The 20,149-nt window shown below is 49.2% G+C and overlaps 1 protein-coding gene across 1 annotated transcript in view; it reads left to right on the top strand.

Annotated features, from left to right (window-relative positions):
* Window positions 1-237: 237 nt before the first annotated feature.
* The window catches only part of COLGALT1 (collagen beta(1-O)galactosyltransferase 1), a 143,021-nt gene continuing 123,109 nt past the window's right edge, over window positions 238-20,149 (top strand). Inside the window, exon 1 of the mRNA XM_069604006.1 lies at window positions 238-561. Within this exon, the coding sequence (XP_069460107.1) occupies window positions 353-561 (209 nt within the window). The 5' untranslated portion in view covers window positions 238-352. The remainder of the gene's footprint in view (window positions 562-20,149) is intronic.

The raw sequence follows: 20,149 nt of genomic DNA, 5'->3' as shown, positions 1-20,149 counted from the left end.
GTTTATCTTGTATAAATGATCACTAGTATTCCAGATGTACATCCACGGTCTCTCATATCCTGTCGGCGGTCAGTAAACTGCTCTTAAAGGCGCCCTGTGGTGATGTGGTGTCAGGCCGGCTCTGCGCCCTTTTACAGCTGTTCTTGTCGGCTGTCAGCAATGCCAGTTAAAGGTGAAGCCCCGCGCGCTGTGTGCTAGCCGGTGAGCACTGCACGCCTCGCGGCCTTTCCTTTAAGGAAGGCTGACGCTGTCGGGGGTCAGCAAAGCCCGGGGGTGTGCCGTGCAGTCAGTTACGGGGCCCCGGCGGCAGAGTTGAGCGCTACCCCGGCCGCCTTGCAGCCTGTGCCCGGCCATGGCGCTTCTTCTGCCCGGGCTGCTGCTGGTGCTGCTCTGCGGCGCCGCCGCCGGCTACTTCCCGGAGGAGCGTTGGAGCCCCGAGTCCCCGCTGCGGGCTCCCCCGGTGATGATCGCGCTGCTGGCCCGCAACAGCGCGCACTCGCTGCCCTCGGCGCTGGGCTGCATCGAGCGGCTGCGCTACCCCAAGGACCGGCTGGCCGTGTGGTGAGTACGCAGGGACCGGCTGGAAATAACATTATAAAGAACAGGCAAGCACTCTCAAACTTCCAAATCCCTGTGTACCCTAAGGACGGTCCAGACCCCCTGCCCCCCCCCCATGTCATACTTGCACAATTGCCTTTTGGATATTTATTTTTAATTTGCATTATGGGACTCGTAGTACTGCATTCCCCCCATTATAAATAAAGCACTAGGGTATCCGAACATTCTATAAGAACTTTTTATTCCAACCCAAAATACTCACGATCCAAAAAGATAACGAAAAAATACTCACTGCATTAATATCAAAATCCAGCGCACAAATCTGGAACCTTCTTAAAGATTGCGCAGACACTGGATTGCCCTCGAAAATGCAGTGGGTGAATTGGAGTGGATAAATCATTTCACTAATCCTGTTTCTGATGCATCTGTGATTGCCCCGAATGCCTCTACTAACTATGCAGCAAATCTATAAAATTTGATATATCTGAAATTCGTTTACAAATTAATAAATTAAGCTTGTCAAAAGCTCCTGCTCCTGATGGTATATCTAATAGCACATTAAAAACCCTCTGGATAAATATTACTATTTTTCAGATTGTCGCAGCATAGGTGCTATCCCACAATCTTTGAAGCAGTCCATATTAATACCCATATTCAAGAGGAGGGACCGTAACATACCAACAAATTATAGACAAGTTGCGCCTTTGGATATTCCGGGAAAAAATCTGTGCAAAAGAGATTTGACTGAATGGCTAAAAACATCTAACATGTTAGATATCTTCCAATCAGGATTTACTAGAGAAATGGCCACCGCTCCTAATTTACTTATAGTAGCTGCCCTTAAAAAGAAAGTCATAACATCAAACCAACCTCTATATATGGCTGTGGTAGACTTCAAGCAAGCGTTTGATTTCGGTCTCTCGATCGCTACTATGGTAGAAACTGGAAGTAGCCGGCTTCTCACCACATATTGGAAATATGCTACAACAATTTTATACCAACACTTCCATTTGTGTCAAGATGAACCAACAAGGCTTACTATCTCGCCCAATAAAGAGACACTGTGGGCTAAAACAAGGATGCATTCTTGCAGCCACACTTTTTAATTTCGACATCAAAGATTATCTGTAAACGCAGAGCCTCAGCAATAGCTTTTCCTCCCAAACTGGGCTATCAGCCTAAACACTGGTTACTATATGCTGATGACCTCATTTTATTAGGTTGCAAAGAAAAAGGACTGCGCTAGAAAGCGTTGCTGTGGATAATGATCTAAGCATCAATACTACAAAATCTAACATCTTAATAATTCAAAATATAAAAAATAAAAATTCTACTTTTACCTCGCAAATAAGTACATTTCCTCTTAATATCATACATGAGTACAACTATTTGGGATTAAATATCGACGATAATAAAGTTGCAACATACTACAAAGCCGAAATGAAGTACAAAATACAATCATTGTACTCACAATCAAAAGTAATTAATCCCAAATATGGAAAACTCACCTACCTTCCTTTGTTGACATATTATAAACAAAACGTCATCCCTACAATGACATATGGTGCACAGTCTAAATGCCCTGAGTCTCGTCCTAATTGGGATTAGACCGAGGGTCTATTCTGGAAAGCGATACTGCCAGCGCCTAAAAGCTTAACTAGTGTGATAACTGGCTATGTGTTGGGCTTGATATCTTTGAATGCGGTTATATCTTAGAACTCCATATCACTTTACAGAAAATGCTTCATGCAAGACCTCAATAATCGAACTGTGATACCAATAATTGAGAATTTCATAGACCATAAAGCTAACCATTCGTTAAGCACATGGCAACAGAGCTGTACTGAGAACACGAGAGAAGCAGATATCAATGAAAGCACGTTAGAACCCAACCCTGATCGGGCCAAAAGAAAACTTTGGTATCATGACTGGGCTAAGACTCAGACCAAGTGTAAACAATATAAAGTCTTTAAACAATGCATTTATGGTCCCAAAATGTTCAAGCAAACCCCATATCTGACCGGATTTCCATATAAGACATACCGAAATCAAATAATGAGACCGGGATTTGATTTATGGCCGACAAGAACGCTATTAGCTACACAATATAAAAATCAGGCGTATGGAACTGTATGTAGATTCTGCAATCTTGAAACTGAACCTGAAACCCTAGCGCATATAACACAATGTAGGGCACGGTCCTCTGCGAAAATAATACTTTCATAAATTCCTAGGGGGGAATATCGCACGATAACTCCTATACAATGTAGATTATGATTACGAATGCCCAGCATATTTCGTTAAACCTTGCTACAATAGATTTTCTTCACAAACTGATTTTGTAATAGAGGAAAAGGATGTACAGTATGGAGGTACAATAGACATGAATATGGTTGATGTATTTTGATGTCCCTTTCTAAAGATGTAACAAATGAGAATTCGCAGCTAGAAAGTTGGATGTACGAAATTCATTCAAAATAAATTGATGGAGTTTGAACAAACTCGTGTTATGCGAAAAGATGAAACAAAACCCATAGAATAACGATGGTTTGTGAAATATAAACGCTTTGTTTTACTGGTAATTTATGATATGCAGATGTAGCATGTTCTTTATTTGACATGAAGATGTAAAACTATTTTTATACTAAAAGTTGTAATTTACAACTAAACCAAATAAATAAATAATGCACTAGTCCAGGAATGCCAACTTAAAAGCCATAACTGGTAGTGCCTGTGGTGTCACATGGGTCAACTGGTGGTTTAGTGAGTGTGCAGAGGAGGGACTCCAACACAGGAATCCCCAGCTATAACCCAGACCCTCACCTCTGACTGATCGGTTGTGAGGCTGAAGCACCTTAGACCACGTCGCAGGTGATCCCAGTTCGGTGGGTAGCATGTATAGGCTGGTGAGTCAGCTGGTAGGTATGGCTCAAACTCTCCCTCCCTTCACCCACCCCAAACACCACAAGTAAGCCCCAGATAAAGTAATACCAGCGGCAGAAACGTTTCAGGGCGCATGGCCGATTTGGCACACCGTGGTTATGACTGGGGAATACTATTTTCAGTGTAGGGGATTTTACAATTGCCTCAAATCTGTTTTGCCTGAGTATAGTATTCCAGAGTGCAACATTTGCATTTACCCCTAGCCTTTGGCTAGTGATATTTGTCTATTGGTGAGGATGAAATGGTGTACAATTTATAGAATTGAGGTGGCAAGTGACTTTTTTAATACGGCCTACTATTAGCTTGCTCCTTGAATGTTTGTCCCTTGCAAAAGCCAATTGGTTCTTTTATGACACATGAGAACATCGAAAAATGATGCTAGTATTCACAAGCATTTTGCATTTCTTCGATGTCTATGGGCATAATATATGCCCAGCATTGCCATGGTAAATCACTTTTGATGTCACTCCCACAGCATATGCCAACATTGCCATTACTTTCATGTTGTTGTGGCCCCAGTGTCTGCCAACGTTGCCACCGTTTATCACTTCTAGGATACTGCTGCAGACTCGCCTTCCCTGTCCAATGCCTGTATCCACTGCATTTGTACACAGTCACCCTCTCACTGAAACGTACATGCGCACACCCAGAAATGCTTTTTTTCAAAAACGGATCTTTAAAAAGTGGCAGATCTGCGACTTAAGTCTTTTCTCTGTGCTGGGTAGCAGCAGGTTTCCCCATTTGTGCAAACAGAAGGTGCCCACAAGTGAGGAATTGCAATTTGATTGCTGTTAGGGATGGCCCCCTTTGCTACAGTGCCACTGCCACGTGGTTGCAGTACCCTTGGACAAAGGGAATGTAGTTGGCACAGTAGTGTGCGGGGCCTACTAGTGTTGAACTGATATCCCCTGCTATCACCGCAATAAGATTGCAACAAGTGTCTTCAGGACCCATGAACCAGCTTGCAGTGTGGATAGTGGCTGTAAAATAGGGTGGGTCCTCTTGCAGTGTACATGGACACCCCACCTATAGCACAAATTCCCCCGTTTCTCAAAGCTCTCACTCTGCTTTCAAACACTTGTGACATTTGCCACCTCCTTGAAGACCTCGACCTAGATGTCCTTGCTCTCACTGAGACGACGTTCACTGTCTGCAGCCTTGCTGTCTCTCCTAGCCTCTCTCTGACTGGCCACCATCTACAGGCCCCCTGGCCAAGTCTCCCTCTTCCACTCAGAATGGGTGGACCTCACCTCTTCTCTCCTGGCCTCCTACGCCAAGCTTCTCCTCAGAGACGCCTCGACTCCCCTGATGTGGCCTTTTGGTTCTTCCGCGACCTCTGACTCCTCCGGTCTGACGCACTCTGCCGGAAACACCTTGGATGCTCTCATCTCTGCAGACATCCCCACCTCCCTCATTACTCCTCTCTCCTGGTCTAATCATACTCTCTTGTCCTCTCACCTGGACCTCCTGGGTCCCTGCTAAGCCCTCGCCCGCACTGCCAGCCTTCATATCTGTCATTCGATCTATGAAGTGAGTGTCAGCCACCGCTTTTGTCACTGCTTTCACTCCCCCTCCTACTCCTGTCATTGACTCACTCTGACTCGGCCCTTACTAACCTTCAAATCTCCACTGGACATCCTTGTCCGTGTCATGGGGATTCTCATGAAACCTGCCTCCAAGCGCAACTCCTGGTATGACTCCGACCTGGCCCACTCTGAAATGCAGGCGCAGAGCAGCTTAGCGGAAGTGGCAGGCATCGAACACCTCCTCTGACAAACTGGCCTGCCACCTCCTCCAAAGGCAATACAGACTCTCCATCTGCTTGAAGAAGAGGGCCTATATCCAAGCCTGCATCTCTGCGGCCACTAACATGGCTGAAATGTTCAAAAGCTGCAAGGAACTCACCAAACCTACACCTGTCTCCAATTCTCCTCTGCCTGCCCTGGCCCTGTGCACTTCTCTGGTCTATCACTTCATTTCTAAAACTTCTCCACACCCTTCTCCCTCAACTGCTATCAGACCTCCCTTGGCCCCCCTTTTCCCTTCCCTCCTACTCTCCTCTTTCTCTCCCATAACACCTGATTCCGTTTCTAGACAAGTCTGCTCTATGAAAGTCTCATCCAAACAGGTGTTCCCTTGCTCCTCCAGAACTATCGAGCACAACATTGTCTCCCTTGCTTCGGCTGATTTCTGCATCACTCCTTTGCCACTTGATCCTTCCCTGCACTCCCTGGTGCACACTCATCAAAAAGCCTTCTTCCGACGCTTCCTGTCTGGCTAACTACCACCCTATTTCCATTACACCCTTCCTGGACAAGCTCTTGGAGAAGCTGTCCATCTCCCAGCCTATCCACCACACAGAATCTTTTGGTTGTTTCTACGACCGCCAGTCTGGCTTCAGAGCTGCCAGAAGCACAGAAACTGTACTCCTGAACACCCATGAAGACTTGCTCTCTAACCTCGATTCCAACTCCCACTCCGCTCTCATCCTTCTTCACCTTTCCTCTGTGTATGATACAGTCAATCATGCCACCCTTTCAAATTGGCTACGTGATACCCTTGCATCATAAACCTAGTTCTGAACTGGTTGACCTCCTTCCTCTTAGACCGACCGACCTCAGGTTCAACTGCGCCCTTTTCTCTCCTCCATCTCACTCTCCACCTGTGGTGTCCCTCTGGGCTCTATCCTCCAGCCTTGGCTTTTCAACATCTACCTATCCCATTTGATCTCCACCTTCTCTCATCACTTCCAGTGTCCTGCGGATGACTTGCAGCTGTCCTTTTAAGCTGCTGTCTTGTCGGGGTGATTTCCCGGGGGCCGGCAGAGCCGTCCGCAGACCTCTGGGGCTGGGGAGGCCCCAACTCCTCCCGCGTCCCAAAAGGAGTAAATGAGACACACAAGGAGCAAAGTAATTACTGCCGTTTATTATAGTAACGGCAGGGATAGTTCTCAGCTCGTATGCATCTGGTGAGACTCTCGTCGTTAGTAGGGCTCGCAGGCCCTTTTTACAGTAGTATGACGCGCTACTTGCATCACCTGGGATAATCATCACACAACCTATCGACACTTCAGGTTGGTTCCCTGAGTGGTAGTGTTATTATAGTTACCCTATGTGAGGAAATGTTAGTGGATAAGGATGTGTCAGGTGGTACACTTGGGCTGTCCCTAACAGTTGCTACATCGGAATTGTTACAAGGGGACCCTTGGTGATTGGCTAAGAGTAATGGCGTCAGTGATGAGCCCCCTGTATTCTGATTGGTTCTCCCGCGAGCCCCCACGCCTGGGACCATCGCGGTTCCCAGCTCGCGGTTCACCCGACATTAGCAACAATGTGCAACTATGTATTTGTGGCGGACAATGGACAGGTCTGCTTATGGGCTGGTGAGCAGGTCTTGCCCATCGCTGTAGGTGACCAACTTGCCGCTTCGTTGTTGCAAACTGTGTCCCAGACGTGGGACCCTGGCAATTTTACGTCTCGTGAGCTTGGCATCTTGTCAGTTCGGCTTAGTCACGTGTGGGGAGACCGTAGCTGGAGCAGAATTGTGAGCATTAGATTTGTATTTTTCGGCTCTGATGGCTTGGCACCGGCAGGTATAACCTTGGCGCTGGGAGCGCGGCATGTGGGTTGCAACATCGTGGCCTTGGCTATGAGCTCTCGTTGGGGGGGGGGCTCGTTCTGCATGGTCAGCACTTGCATTTTCGTTCTGGGAGGATTTTCGTTTGCGAGGCTCCTGCCTGGGGACTCTTGCTTGCGGCCTAGTTCGTGGGTGGCGGTACATAATCCATACTTATGGAAGTCGCAGGGTGACAGTGTCATACGCAGCATTAGGTATACATGGTGGCGTCTTCATAGGGATAGGTAGCGAGAAAGCATCAGCAAGCATATACACGAGCTCCTCAGGCGTCTCGCGTTTCTGCGGTGCTGTAGAAGGCCTATGTGAAAAATAACAACGATGCATGTCCGTGGGTATGTCAGTCCGCTATGTCATAGTACTGAGTATATTCTTCGTGTGGGTTGGTGTGTGAGTGACCGATGTGCATGGTGGCACGTGTATTCTTGTCTGTTGGCTATGTCGTCATGGCATCTCTAACGATGATGATTTTCGTGGTTGCTGTCTAATCGAGCTGGTCCATGGCGCAGGCGTCAGCCTGACCAGGGCGTGCTAGTGGGCATGCTCCTCGTATGTGTATGCTTTTGAAGCAGGATACTTTGTCATCCAGTAAGCAAGGGAATTGTTGGAACTCCTCTAGTGGGGGGTGCTTGGGCCTTGATCCCCTAGGCCATGGTCTGGATGAGACTGGGGGAGGGTATTTTCCCATTCTCCTAATTGTCTCCTCTTCCTCTCTTTCCTGACTGCCTGTCTGCTATTCAGGCATGGTGCACTGCTAACGATCTCTGCCTTAATTCCAATAACACAGAGATCCTTCTCAATGGGACCCCTGCTCCCTCCATGGGCCCCCTCCCCTCATCCTCCTGGGAGGCAAAAAATCTTAGTGTCCTCTTCGACTCCTCGCTCTCCTCACATCACGGTCCTTGCCAAGAGGGCCCACTTTCAGCTGCACCTCCTTGGAGGCATTCCGCCTTTCCTCACATTTCCCCAGAAACTCAATGTCTCCAGAGCTCTGGTCCTCTCCAGGCTGGATAACTGCAATAGCCTCTTCCTCAGTCTGCCTAACTCTTCCCTTTTGCCCCCTTCAACTAATCCAGAACTGGACTGCAAGACTTATGCTTGGCCTAAAGCCAGGGGAACGCATCTCTCCAGCCCTAAAATCTCTCCACTGGCTCCTGGTGGCTGCGAGGATCCAGTTCAAGGCTTTCTGTGGCCTGGGACCCTGCTACATCCAGCTCTATCCCTAAATACCTCCCTGCTGCAGCCTCTGTTATTCTGGCTCTAAGTCTCTGCAGAACAGATGCTTTTCCAAGCAGAGTGTGTGGGGGGGGGGTAGATCTCTCTCCTCCGCAGGTTCCTCCCTCCGGAATGGCCTCCCTGCACCTCTGACTTGAGCCGGATCTCCTTAAGTTCAGGAAGCTTCTCAAGACCTTCCTTTTCTCTTCCTCCTTCCCTCTCCCCCACTAATGTCACTGTCTGCCACTTGACTGGCTGCCTGGTTCCTTCCAGGGAACCTGGCCCCCCTTGTCCGTCTACCCCTGCACTTGGTCTCTCCTGCCCCCCTCCCCCTGGACTAGCCTGGCTGTGCCTCCACTCTTGAGCCCTTCTAGCCCCTTACCTCGCACTTAGCTGGTGGATCTTCCTTCCCCTGCACTCTCTGCATTCCCCTGGCTCTGTCCACCTGGCCTCCCTCGGCACTCTTTCTCATGGGCCCATCTGCCCTGACCGGCACAGCTTGTTACTGCACTTGCACGATCTGAATGTCACAAGGCCTAGAAGGACCGTTTTCGTTTTTGTCCCCCCCCTCCCCCTCTTGTCTTGTTGTGCCTTGAAACACTGGTGTATAGGCGCATTATAAACACACCATCGGCCATGATTTAGTTTGTTAAATGAGGGGTGAGAACTCAGTTTAGTACAACACACTGACTGACGGGATGTCCCAGTTATAGAAAGGAACACTGTCCTTCCATAGTGGGCACGATTGCCATACGGACCACCAGTTGTATATAAAGGCTTCCTACATCTGTGAGTGTCAGTTTCCCCGGGCACTAATGGGACAGGATGCCCACGAAAACCGAAGTAACATTTGGCGACATTGGGGTAATCAAAGGAGGCGGTGGTAAGGAAACTGCCGAGTGTAGTCCATGCACATCAAGGTACCACAGCATACAGCATAACCCTATAAATCAATTCTTCAGTAAAAAACAAATTATATTTTATTTAGCATACCAGATTGTAAGCACAGAACCGGATTTCAAGCCTGTGCTGTCTTGTTTCCAAGACGAGCCCGTTGCCCCTGAGCTATCCAGTACCCCTGTATGATGATCTGGGTGGCAGCTGAGTATTTAGCCAGGATCCTAACGATTCCTTGACTCTTTTTCTCAATGTATGTATACATGGGGCCTCGCCGCTTCTGTACACCGCAAGAACTCAGTGACTATGTATGATGCGTTCCATTTATATTTTAATTGGAGTATTTATTGAGCATAAACTTTGCTTTAGGAAGCAGTGGAGTACTGCAGCTTGGTAGGGGTTACAGAACTACATGATATGGTTACATTGGGGAAAAGGACTTGGAACAGGGCGAGGGGGAGTAAGGCAGAGGCGTAGAAAGGATTGTCTAACAAGTGGGGTCTGAAGCTTATGTAGCTGGGCCCACTTCAGTGACAATAACTTCTGTAAATTCCCGCACTTTGCTGGCTGCTGAGTGGGCATTTCCATATTTTGGGTCCTAACCTGTCTACTCCTCTGGAATAAGGACTATTTTAACATTTAAAGTTCGTGGAGAAAATGCTGAAACCGTCTTAACCATGTTTGCCTTCAGCCTCTTGATTTGTCGCGGCATGTCACTCCATTCATTGAATGTCCGTTAAAAACAAGTGCTCTGTTCGCAAAGCAACCATTTTGGCGCATGCCTGGGCATTTATCAGGCACTGCTGTCATATGCCCAAGTACTAGCATCATTTTCCAGTTGTTGGCATCTTATGAGCATAACCACTCTACTAAAACTCTATCCACTCCAGTGCTCATTAAACTTGACTACTGCTCAAGCCTACTCCTTGGCCTTCTTCCTCTCTACTCATCCCTTGTCTCTAGACAAAATCCTCAACGTTGCTAACTGAACTCTCTTAAACTGTCCCAGAACTCGCCCCCTGCACCTCTTCTACCTACAGACACCTTGCTGGCTGGCTCTCCATGCGCATCCGCTCCCATTTCAAGTTCCTTCTAGTCTACAAAGCTATCCACTTCTAGTCTACAAAGCTATCCATGGTCTTGCTCCTCCAGTCTGATTTGTATCTACTCACCATCGCGTTCCCTCCTAGCCACACTGTCAACCTCACCGTTCCATACTCCCCCTGTGCATCTTCCCACTTCTGCTCTTCCTCCCTACTTGCCACGCTCCGCTGGAACCCACTGCCCATTGCAAGCAGTCCGCCAAACTATGGATCCCTTCAAAGCTCGGCTGAAGCATCACTTAACTTTCAAAAGAGGGAGCTTTGTCCTGGCCTCAACCCACCAACCCCCCTCCATCCTCCATACATGACCCCCTCCAGTGACGCCTTACTAATGTAATTTTGTATATTTAAATGGTACTGTTTAGTTTGAAGCGCTTTCCCCCCCCTTAGATTAATGTTACCTTTAAGTCAGCAGTTTTCCCTGATATTTTTCTGCACCATCACAAACTGGCTTACAACTTGTCCTCATCTTTGTGCTATTGTACAGACCCCCTTCGTGGGAATGCCTCGTTCATCTGTACATGTTATAATAGCAAGTAATTTCTTATCGAAGTTGACATCCCTGTTCTTCAAATAAATATAAAATTCAAATGTATGGCCAGGTAGTAGCATTATGACAGTGCCAGGAAATGTTAAGCTCCCGGGCCTACAAAAATGCCAGTTGGGTTTTCCAATGCTTATTTCTAGGTGTCTTTAGTCAAAGACCCTATTCCTCACCAGTTCTCTCGCAGGTACTTGGTCAGATGAAAGGGCACCATTACCAGCGCACCCGTTCAGCAGCATGACTTCCCTCATTTGGAATCCTAGTCTTTCTTCTATTCCCATTGTTGGTGCTTGATCGTGCCACGTATGAACCCTGCTTCCTTACCACCGTCCGGGGACTGTGGCTTACTGACCTGAAGCATACATTAAAGTGATCTGTGTTTTTGTCTTCATGTTTGCAAGCTTGAATCTCGGTAGGTCCTCCAAACCGTTCATCCTTCAAAGGTCGATAGAATGAGCACCATTGATGTTTGGTAACGTTAAACCTCTGTCAATTGCGTCAAGATACCCTGTAGGGGTGACTGTGTACTGTACCAATGCACCTACTGATTTATGTTCTGAATAGCTTTGCCTATTCTAATGTTACCAAATCCGGGTGACTGACATGGAAGAGGCCTCCACCCACCCAATACACTGATCCTCATGCCTTGTGACACATTTCGCCCATTCCTTTGGCCCTTTCCACTGCTGATGGTGTAGGGGCCTTAAGCCGCTGGTGGTGATAGAGTGCAGAGGTATTTCACCGGTATTCCGTATTCTCTTGTCCCATTCGGACGAGCAGACTGTGGTTTATTGTCAGCGCGGCCCTGGTGAGAGCGAACGACACGTTTTTGTTGAGGGCTTCTGAGGTTGGTGTGTTTATTGAGACCTAACCTTAGTGGGTACTGGAGAATGTAGCTGGGCATGGGCAGGATTTCCTTTTCTAATGATGTGGTTACTGTCTCTTGCTGGTAATTGCAGTGCTGGCTGGCTGGATGGTGGTGATGTAAACATGCCGTGTTCTGATGTACAGGCTTGAAATTGCTGGGCACTATTGCACTCTGACGTGTAGCCTAATAGAGCCTGGTTCGCTTGGCTCCACAGCTACTAGAAGCCATTTCTGACTCACCAGGCCTATGGCGCCACACAATCCTACCTTTTGCGATAGCAACTCTGTGTGTTTGGGATGTATATAAAGGTGTCTTATAACTAGTCAAACGGAGGTGTAAAGCATATTGGCCACATAGGGCATCATCACGAGTTGGGCGGTAGCTGTTAAATGTGGCGATAACGGTATTACCACCGCATTTAAGGCTGGCCCTATCACGAGTCTGGCTTATTTACATCCAGCGCTGAGCTGGGGGTAAATTCGCCCAAAAAAAATCCCTGCAAATGACCGTCCGGCGGTATTACTGCACGGCAATTGCGCTGTTGAAAATTCACCCAATGGGGATTAACAGTTGCCGCCTAACCTGTGATACCACCGGACCGGGTGCTAACGCTATTACAGCTGAGATGCAGCCGAACTCGTGGTGAGGCCTATAGAATGGACAAAAGCTACGGTTGGCATCTCATGGGAAGGTTAATCTTCTGTCATTCTGTCTGCCATCTCCTAGTTTGCCGGAGGTAGCTGCAGCTTACTCAGGCGGGGGGGGGGGGGGCATCCCAGAATCCCAGAGCTGGCTCTGGTGCCTGCTTATCACATCTGTATTGTGAGCGCTGGTGCATCTAGACCACGCCCATGCCTGCGTGGGATGGAACGTCGTCCTGATGACGGATCAGGACTCTCCTCTGGGTGACTCAGATGTGTTCCTTGCTCTGTTGACTGTTCCCATTGGTGAAGCTCTCGGAGAAACATCTGCAAATGTATTTACCCATTACACATGTTGGCTCCAGCGGCCTCTGCAATGCGAGCGCAGCCGCAGACTACGGAAAAAGAGAGGGGTTTCAAAAAAATGTTAGTGGAGGATTTCATGCCTGTTCGTTTGTACATTGTTTTAATGTAAGAAGTGTGCTTTGTATATTCTAAGGTTTGAATATATACATATACAGTACTCATGACTGACTGGAGATGTGTGGGCGAATGGATCGAGGAGGACTACCTCCTGCTTTTGTGTACCCCCACAGGGATCCAAACGAAACGCTGTTGAGCAGAAGCTTAAGGGGGGGCTTTGGCTGTCGGGCCTCGGGCATAGGGCAGAAGCTGCCGAGGAGGGGGCGGAACGGCTACATGGCTTGCTGCTGCAACTCTTCTGTTGCCCAGTGCAAGCTGCGCTCGTTATGACCTGTCATGCTTTCAATGGTTCTTAGCTGCGTCCTAACGCTCCTTTGTACATATTGCACACAGAACGTGTTAGATGTTTTTGGGCAGCAGGTGACCTGTTGAGGCAATGGCTTCTGGAAGCTGCCACGCTCATCTAGGGTTCCCTCAGGAGCTGGTCTGTTAGATGATCTGCAAGACCCTTTGGTTTAGGGGCACCACCTGATGCCCAGCGAGCACCTCCAGGAGACCTGATTACGGTAGCTGAATGGTCATTCGCTCAAGCTTTGATGAGTGACGGGATAATCTGTGGGGCTACTGCTGTCCACGCCACGGTCTGGGACAGCTGGAGTGAGTGGCACTGCCGCAGCGGTGGTTTTTCCCATTCCTGTGGGGTCAGCGCCTCGGGCATGGGAACAGAGTGCTTTACATGCCCCTTGGTGCCTACCGGCCAGTGTGGTACAATGGCAGCGGCTCTTTCGGCTGAAACCCGACCACGCTGCGTCCTCTGGGTGAGTGGGTAGGGGCACGCTCCAGGGAATGGCTTTTTTCTGACCCAGATTTGGCCACCGCCTTGTGCCAGTTCTCACCATTGTCTGTCTCCTGAGCTCGCTGAAAGGAAACCCCTTGGGATTCCGCTTCTGTGATGCTGACCCCGTTCTGCCAGTCTTCATGGAACCTCGGAGAATCCCTTGCTGTTCCTCCAAGGGCCCTTTCTTGCTCATGTTAATGCTGCATAAAGAATGGTGTCTCCTGCTTCTCATGGATTTAAGCAAGGGATTGAATGGGTGTGCCGACAGATGCATCTCTAGGATTGGCCTCATTTCAGTCTCTGCTTCCCGCCATTGCTTTCTTCTTACATGGTATGTAAATGGGTTCTAAAATGATGTCATGCTCCCCCACAGCCTCTTGGGGCATCCTCTTATATGGGGGTGTCTTTAGCCTGTGGCTTTCAAGATGTTTTGGACTACAACGCCCATGATCCCTTCCCATTGATTCTGCTGAGGGTTGTAGTCTGAACATCTAGAGTGCCAAAGGTGGCAGTCCTCCCCTACTTGGTGCACATTTGCGCTGTCTGGCCATGCTTCCTTCCTGTGGTGTTGCCGCACCACCTCAATACAGCCTCTTCTGCACTGTCTTGTAGTTCCAACCCAGCAATAGTGGCGTGGATTCCTTTATACACAGGGAGGAACACTGTTCTTTTGATCTCAAAAGAACGTACAATGGATAAGAAATCAGAAATGATCGGGAAGTGGTGAGCTTCTTAGAATGGGGTGAGTTTTACTGACATTCTGACCAGGTTGTGAGCCAGGGGGGAGGGAGTAAATTCTGTATCAGTGTCTTGTCCTGAGGGTGCCCTCTTCCCAGCTGTTGCACTTTCCTCAGGGCTTTGCCTGGTTTCACGGCCTGCACTGTTCTACTTGCATGCATTGTACTTTGCAGTTTCCTCGGGGGCTTTGCGTGGTTTCACGGCCTGCACTGTTCTGCTTGCATGCATGGTACTTTGCAGTTTCCTCGGGGGCTTTGCGTGGTTTCACGGCCTGCACTGTTCTGCTTGCATGCATTGTACTTTGCAGTTTCCTCGGGGCTCTGCGTGGTTTCACGGCCTGCACTGTTATGCTTGCATGCATGGTACTCTGCAGTTTCCTCAGGGCTTTGCTTGCATGCATGGTACTTTGCAGTTTCCTCGGGGGCTTTGCGTGGTTTCACGGCCTGCACTGTTCTGCTTGCATGCATGGTACTTTGCGGTTTCCTCGGGGCTCTGCGTGGTTTCACGGCCTGCCCTGTTCTACTTGCATGCATGGTACTTTGCAGTTTCCTCGGGGGCTTTGCGTGGTTTCACGGCCTGCACTGTTCTGCTTGCATGCATGGTACTTTGCAGTTTCCTCGGGGCTCTGCGTGGTTTCACGGCCTGCACTGTTTGCATGGTACTTTGTCAGTCTCCAGGTTTTGCACCGGTGTGTGGCTCCCGCCTGTCGATGCCACCGGGCAGGTTGATGCAGTGTCGGGTTATTTGGCTCTTGAGGCGTATAAGGCTCTGCTTGTTCGCTATGGGGTCGGGTATGGCCCATTTGTGGCACTTGCTTTTCAGTGCTCACGATTTTCTGCAGGCTGTCGGTGGCAGCCGCTTTTACTTATGCATATAGTGGCTTTTAAGGCTCTGCAGAAGTTATGTCGTTTTTGTTGATAGAAAAAAGAAAATGAGGGAGAAACTGACCAAATGGAGCAGGGGGCATAACCGTGCATCGGCACGATATTGCTATCGCTACTGTAGTGGGTAGTAGGTAAGGTCCCTGTCATAGCTCAGGACTAAGATGGCCCTTCCTGGTGTATCCATGTACATTTCTGGCAACTGCCACGGGAGCCACGCCTGCAGTATTCTCCTAATGGGGTTTCTTTGCAAAATATGTATCCAGAATTGGACTTGTAGCGGCGCCCACATTTGCACAGCACCTTTTATGGGCGCTGCAAACGTGATCTAAGGATTGGGCCCAAAATCCTGTTGAGTGACTGGGTTCTCCTGCACTGCACTGTCAGTGTGTCACAGGCAAACTGCAACCTGAGCATGAGATGTTCTAGTGCCAGGTTCAGCCGGGTCTGTGGCTCGGTGGACCAATGCATCCAGTAAAGGGGCACGTTTTTGACCTCATGGTTACTGTTTCGAATCCCGGCAGGTCCACTCAGTCCTTTGTACTTCCGAAGCTGATAAAATGAGTACCATGATATGATATGGCAGTTATAATGCGTCTATACAGCAGTGTTTCAAGGGTGACGAGGCAAGGGAGGGGGAACAGAGGGAAGACAGCGATCTTACTAGGCCCAGTGACATTGAGATTGCGCAAGTGCAGGGGAGGGGAGGGGGCAGTGCAGTACATAAGAGAACCGTAAAAAATAAAGATGAACAAAGATAATAAATAGTGCGGCCAGCTGGTGGCAAGGATAAGGGGAGACATCAGGTGACCAGTGCTGGTGGGGCCTGCAGGGATACAGAACAGTCCCAGAGTGCAAGGCTTGCCAGGGGGCCGTGCAGGTGTGCAGCTGGCGGTTAGGGGACCTGGGCCCGCGGTCGGAGAGTAGCCAGGTGACCAGTGCTGGTGGGGCCTGTAGGGATACAGAACAATCCCATAGTGCAAGGCTTGCCAGGGGGCCGTGCAGGCGTGCAGCTGGCTGGGGAGGGGGCCTGGGCCCGCGCTCCGAGGGTAGCCAGGTGACCAGTGCTGGTGGGGCCTGTAGGGATACAGAACAATCCCATAGTGCAAGGCTTGCCAGGGGGCCGTGCAGGCGTGCAGCTGGCTGGGGAGGGGGCCTGGGCCCGCGCTCCGAGGGTAGCCAGGTGACCAGTGCTGGTGGGGCCTGTAGGGATACAGAACAGTCCCAGAGTGCAAGGGTTGCCAGGGGGCCTTGCAGGTGTGCAACTGGCAGTTAGGGGTCCTGGGCCCGCGGTCGGAGGGTAGCCAGGTGACCAGTGCAGTTTCAGCCAGACGATCAGCAGGGGGAGGGGGAGAGAAAGCCGAAGCAAAGAGGAAGGTCTTGAGGTGCTTCCGGAACCGGAGATGGTTCTTCTCAAGTTGCAGGGAGGCTGTTCCAGAGGGAGGCCCCAGCAGATGAAAGAGATCTACCACCAACGCGTTGCTTGGAGAAGCGACTGACCCTGTGGGAGTTGGAGCTGGATGAGCGAAGACTTTGAGAAGGAAGATTTTTAGGAAGAGAGAGTTGATGGTATTGAGGCCCCAAGCCCCCCTTCAAGGCCTTGTGGACGATGCAGAGGGTTTTGAATTAATCATCGCTGCCACAGGGAGCCAGTGCAGAGATTTCAGTCTGGAGAGATACGATCCCTGGGCTTAAAGCCAAGGACAAGTCTACCATGTGTTGGGTAACAATAAACATCTGTTATCTGTCAATAGCAGCAAGATGCCACTCTGTGTCTGAATGCGCACTCTACAAATACCCATGTTATGGAAAAGGCTGCATCTTTTCACATCCATCATCTGCTCTCTCTTTTGCACTACATCGCCATTCAGCCCCAGCCAGGATAGTCAATGGTGAGCTGTAGTCCAAAACATTTGGAGAGCCACTGGTTGCCAATCGCTGTCCTACTGGAAGCCAGAAGTTGCGTTCTTGTCTTTCTTCTGCTGTTTTTGTTTGTGCCAATGGGCCACGATAACCAAGCTGGAAGGATTGTAATCCAATGTTCTTTGGTTGTACCATATCTTCTCTTGTTACTGCAGAGCAGAGCCTAGCAAGGGCCTTATGATCAGACACCGTGACTGAAGGTCGACCTCTCCATCAGGTCCACGTTCTCAGACTCCACACGCAATCACACATTCTGTGTGGGGTGTGATGAGGCTTTGCGACTTGTAAATACCCTGCCTTGAAGGGATGGAGTCCCCGGGATGTGAATGGGTGGGCGTCTTGGCAGCGGGGACTCGATATGGGACATTGGGGCCATGGCCTCTTTGCAACAGAGCAAGCTAGCAAAAGTAAAGGCGTCCCCCCAGTATCCATCATCCGGCTGTTTCTTGGAGGCCAAGTTCTGATACTACTTTTGCATTCAACGTTGGCGTACATGTGGAAGGAGCTGCTTAGTGACTGGACCCTTGATTTTTCCTCGGTTGATAAACTGGGTACTAAGGCCCCTATTCTGAACGTGGTGCAGTGAAGGTGCTAAACAGCACGATTCACTGCACCAAAAGAGGACGCCCAGGCTCCACTAGTATTCTCAGGTGGGCCTGGGCGTCCTCGTAGAGCACGGCAGTGCACTGTGTAGATTGCTCCTGTTTTTAGTTGTAACGGGACGCAATCCAATCTCGGCAGCATTTTTGTAAAATAACGATATATTCGTTATGGAAGAATGTGTCACCTTCAGAATAGGTCTTAAGTACCGAGAGGTTGTTAACCCTTTTAACGTCCTTTTCAGTACTTAACACCTTGATGAGAATATGGGCCTAAGAAGCAGGAAGAATGCAGATTCGAGTGCTCTACAATATCCAAATGATCTGTTGTTTTCGTAGGGGGGAGGGTGGGTTATAGAATTTCTAATTGTATCCACATGATTGCTGTTTCCAGCCTTGCGGATAAGCGCCATACCAGGAGGGTGACCAGATTTTCAAAACAAAAAACCGGGACGGCCAACAACATAAAAGAGGGAATACCCCATCGCAGCCCACCAATTACCGCCCCTCCCCAACCATATTTCCAGCACTTTCTCCTTCCTATAAACTGTCATCGGGCATGTTAATTAAAAACGAGCGTTAGCTCTAATTGATATTACATGGCCTGCTGTACAACACCTTCCGTGCCAGTCTCTGTGGCACAGTCAGTAAGTGTTCTGACTTGTACCTGAGAGGGTGGGGGTTCGAGCCAATCCTCCAACTTCAACATTCTGAAAGTGTTGTGAACAATAATTACGGTTCTAATTACCGTAGCCCCCCAAACATGCAAACCCCAGACAGGGTTTCAAAAATGAAAAAACTCCCCGGACCCTGGGACGGAGGGTGATTTCGCCGGACTGTCCCGGAAAACCCGGACGTCTGGTCACCCTACATACCAGCCACTTTTAATCCTCAGATAAGATACTTGACGCACACAAAATAGTAACGTACAAGTAGTAAACGACAAAATGTAAGCATTTTATATTTTTACTTGTTTAATGTAAATACCCTGTTAGACATGTTATTGCTAACTGAAAAAAAATAGATTTTGAAGTAGAGTATTTTTGAAGTAAGAGTACTGGTGCCCAGAGCCCTGGCTGTTAGCCTTGTTTTACAGCACTGCGTTGCTTAAGATCTGGGTGTGTGTTTAATGAAAACTCGGTACTTTATATTATTTTGGACGCTTTCGAGAAAGCTTTTTAGGGGTGGCGTGTGTTAAAATGCGTGTAAAGTTATGCGAAGGGAAACGTTGCTCAGGCGAGTTAGGTACATTCGCCCAAGTTCTCCTTTACCAGTATACAGCCATCTGGCGTGTCTCAATAAGGTGGGTGGGTGGACATTGCTACCCTGGAGTCTCGCTGGAGAAAACATGTGATGGCTCTGTACAGGGGTCCGCCTGCAATGTGGCCCTGGCATGGCACCGGAAGCAAGGTGGGCCTTCGTACACTGGAGCAGGCCGCAGCACGAGGGGCCTGCTTCCCGTTCACGAGGGAGTCTCGTGAAATCGTTCCTTTAATCGCCCTCACTGCTACTTGTCCTAGAGACCCCAGAGATGGCCGTGTGCACGCCTCTGTGCACACGTTCTTGGTTGCAGCTGTAAGGCTGCTTGTGGCAAGGAGTTTGGGGTGCAACTGCTGAGTGGGTCACTCCTGCTGACTGTAAGCGGGCAGCTCCACTCCTCCGTCTGCCCCCCCACCCCACCCCCATTTGCAGGATGTCCACGCGCCCCCGCCTTCGCCCCTATGTTCCTTCAGTTGACACGCGCTGCACCCGCCATTTGCCACGTGCAGGAAGTTGCGCAGCGCCTGTTTTGGGCGACTCTTAGTCAACCTCACGTCCGCTTCTGTAAATGGGGAGTTGCTTTTTAAGGTTATTAGAAATTCTCGCTTGGGGTGACAGGGCGGGGTTAAGGGTTAGGCAATTGTGGTCACATTAGGCCATTCAGTCCGCGCTGCTTTCTTTGAACCCCTTTGCCCCCAACTTCAGCCTCTGATGAATAGAATTCCATAGATGCCAGCCTTTCCTGACACCCCGCATCATCAGTAATTGATATATGGATTAGAATTTAATATATGAATTAGATGGGGCAAACGCGATTATATGGATTTACAATGCACACTTGTAAAGATTTCTATATATGTCTCCTTCAGCATAGCCCACCAATACATGACATGTGGCGGTAATTGCATGCTTTTGGGAGATGTGGCGGCAAGGCTGTACAAAGGGATGCCGCAACTTTGATGGAGCAGGGGCGTTGCCAGTGCACCCACCAGCAACCCGACGACGACGAGGAAAGACACTTTTTTTGGTTATTTTAGTTGTCCCGTGCTGGGGATTCGAACCAGCCCTACCCGTGACAAGGAAGT

Source organism: Ambystoma mexicanum, chromosome 3q, assembly GCF_040938575.1.
Source record: "Ambystoma mexicanum isolate Mex_15411 chromosome 3q, UKY_AmexF1_1, whole genome shotgun sequence".
NCBI lineage: Eukaryota > Metazoa > Chordata > Amphibia > Caudata > Ambystomatidae > Ambystoma > Ambystoma mexicanum.
The sequence above is the reverse complement of the archived record's forward strand: the minus strand, read 5'-3'. Positions and strand labels throughout refer to the sequence as shown.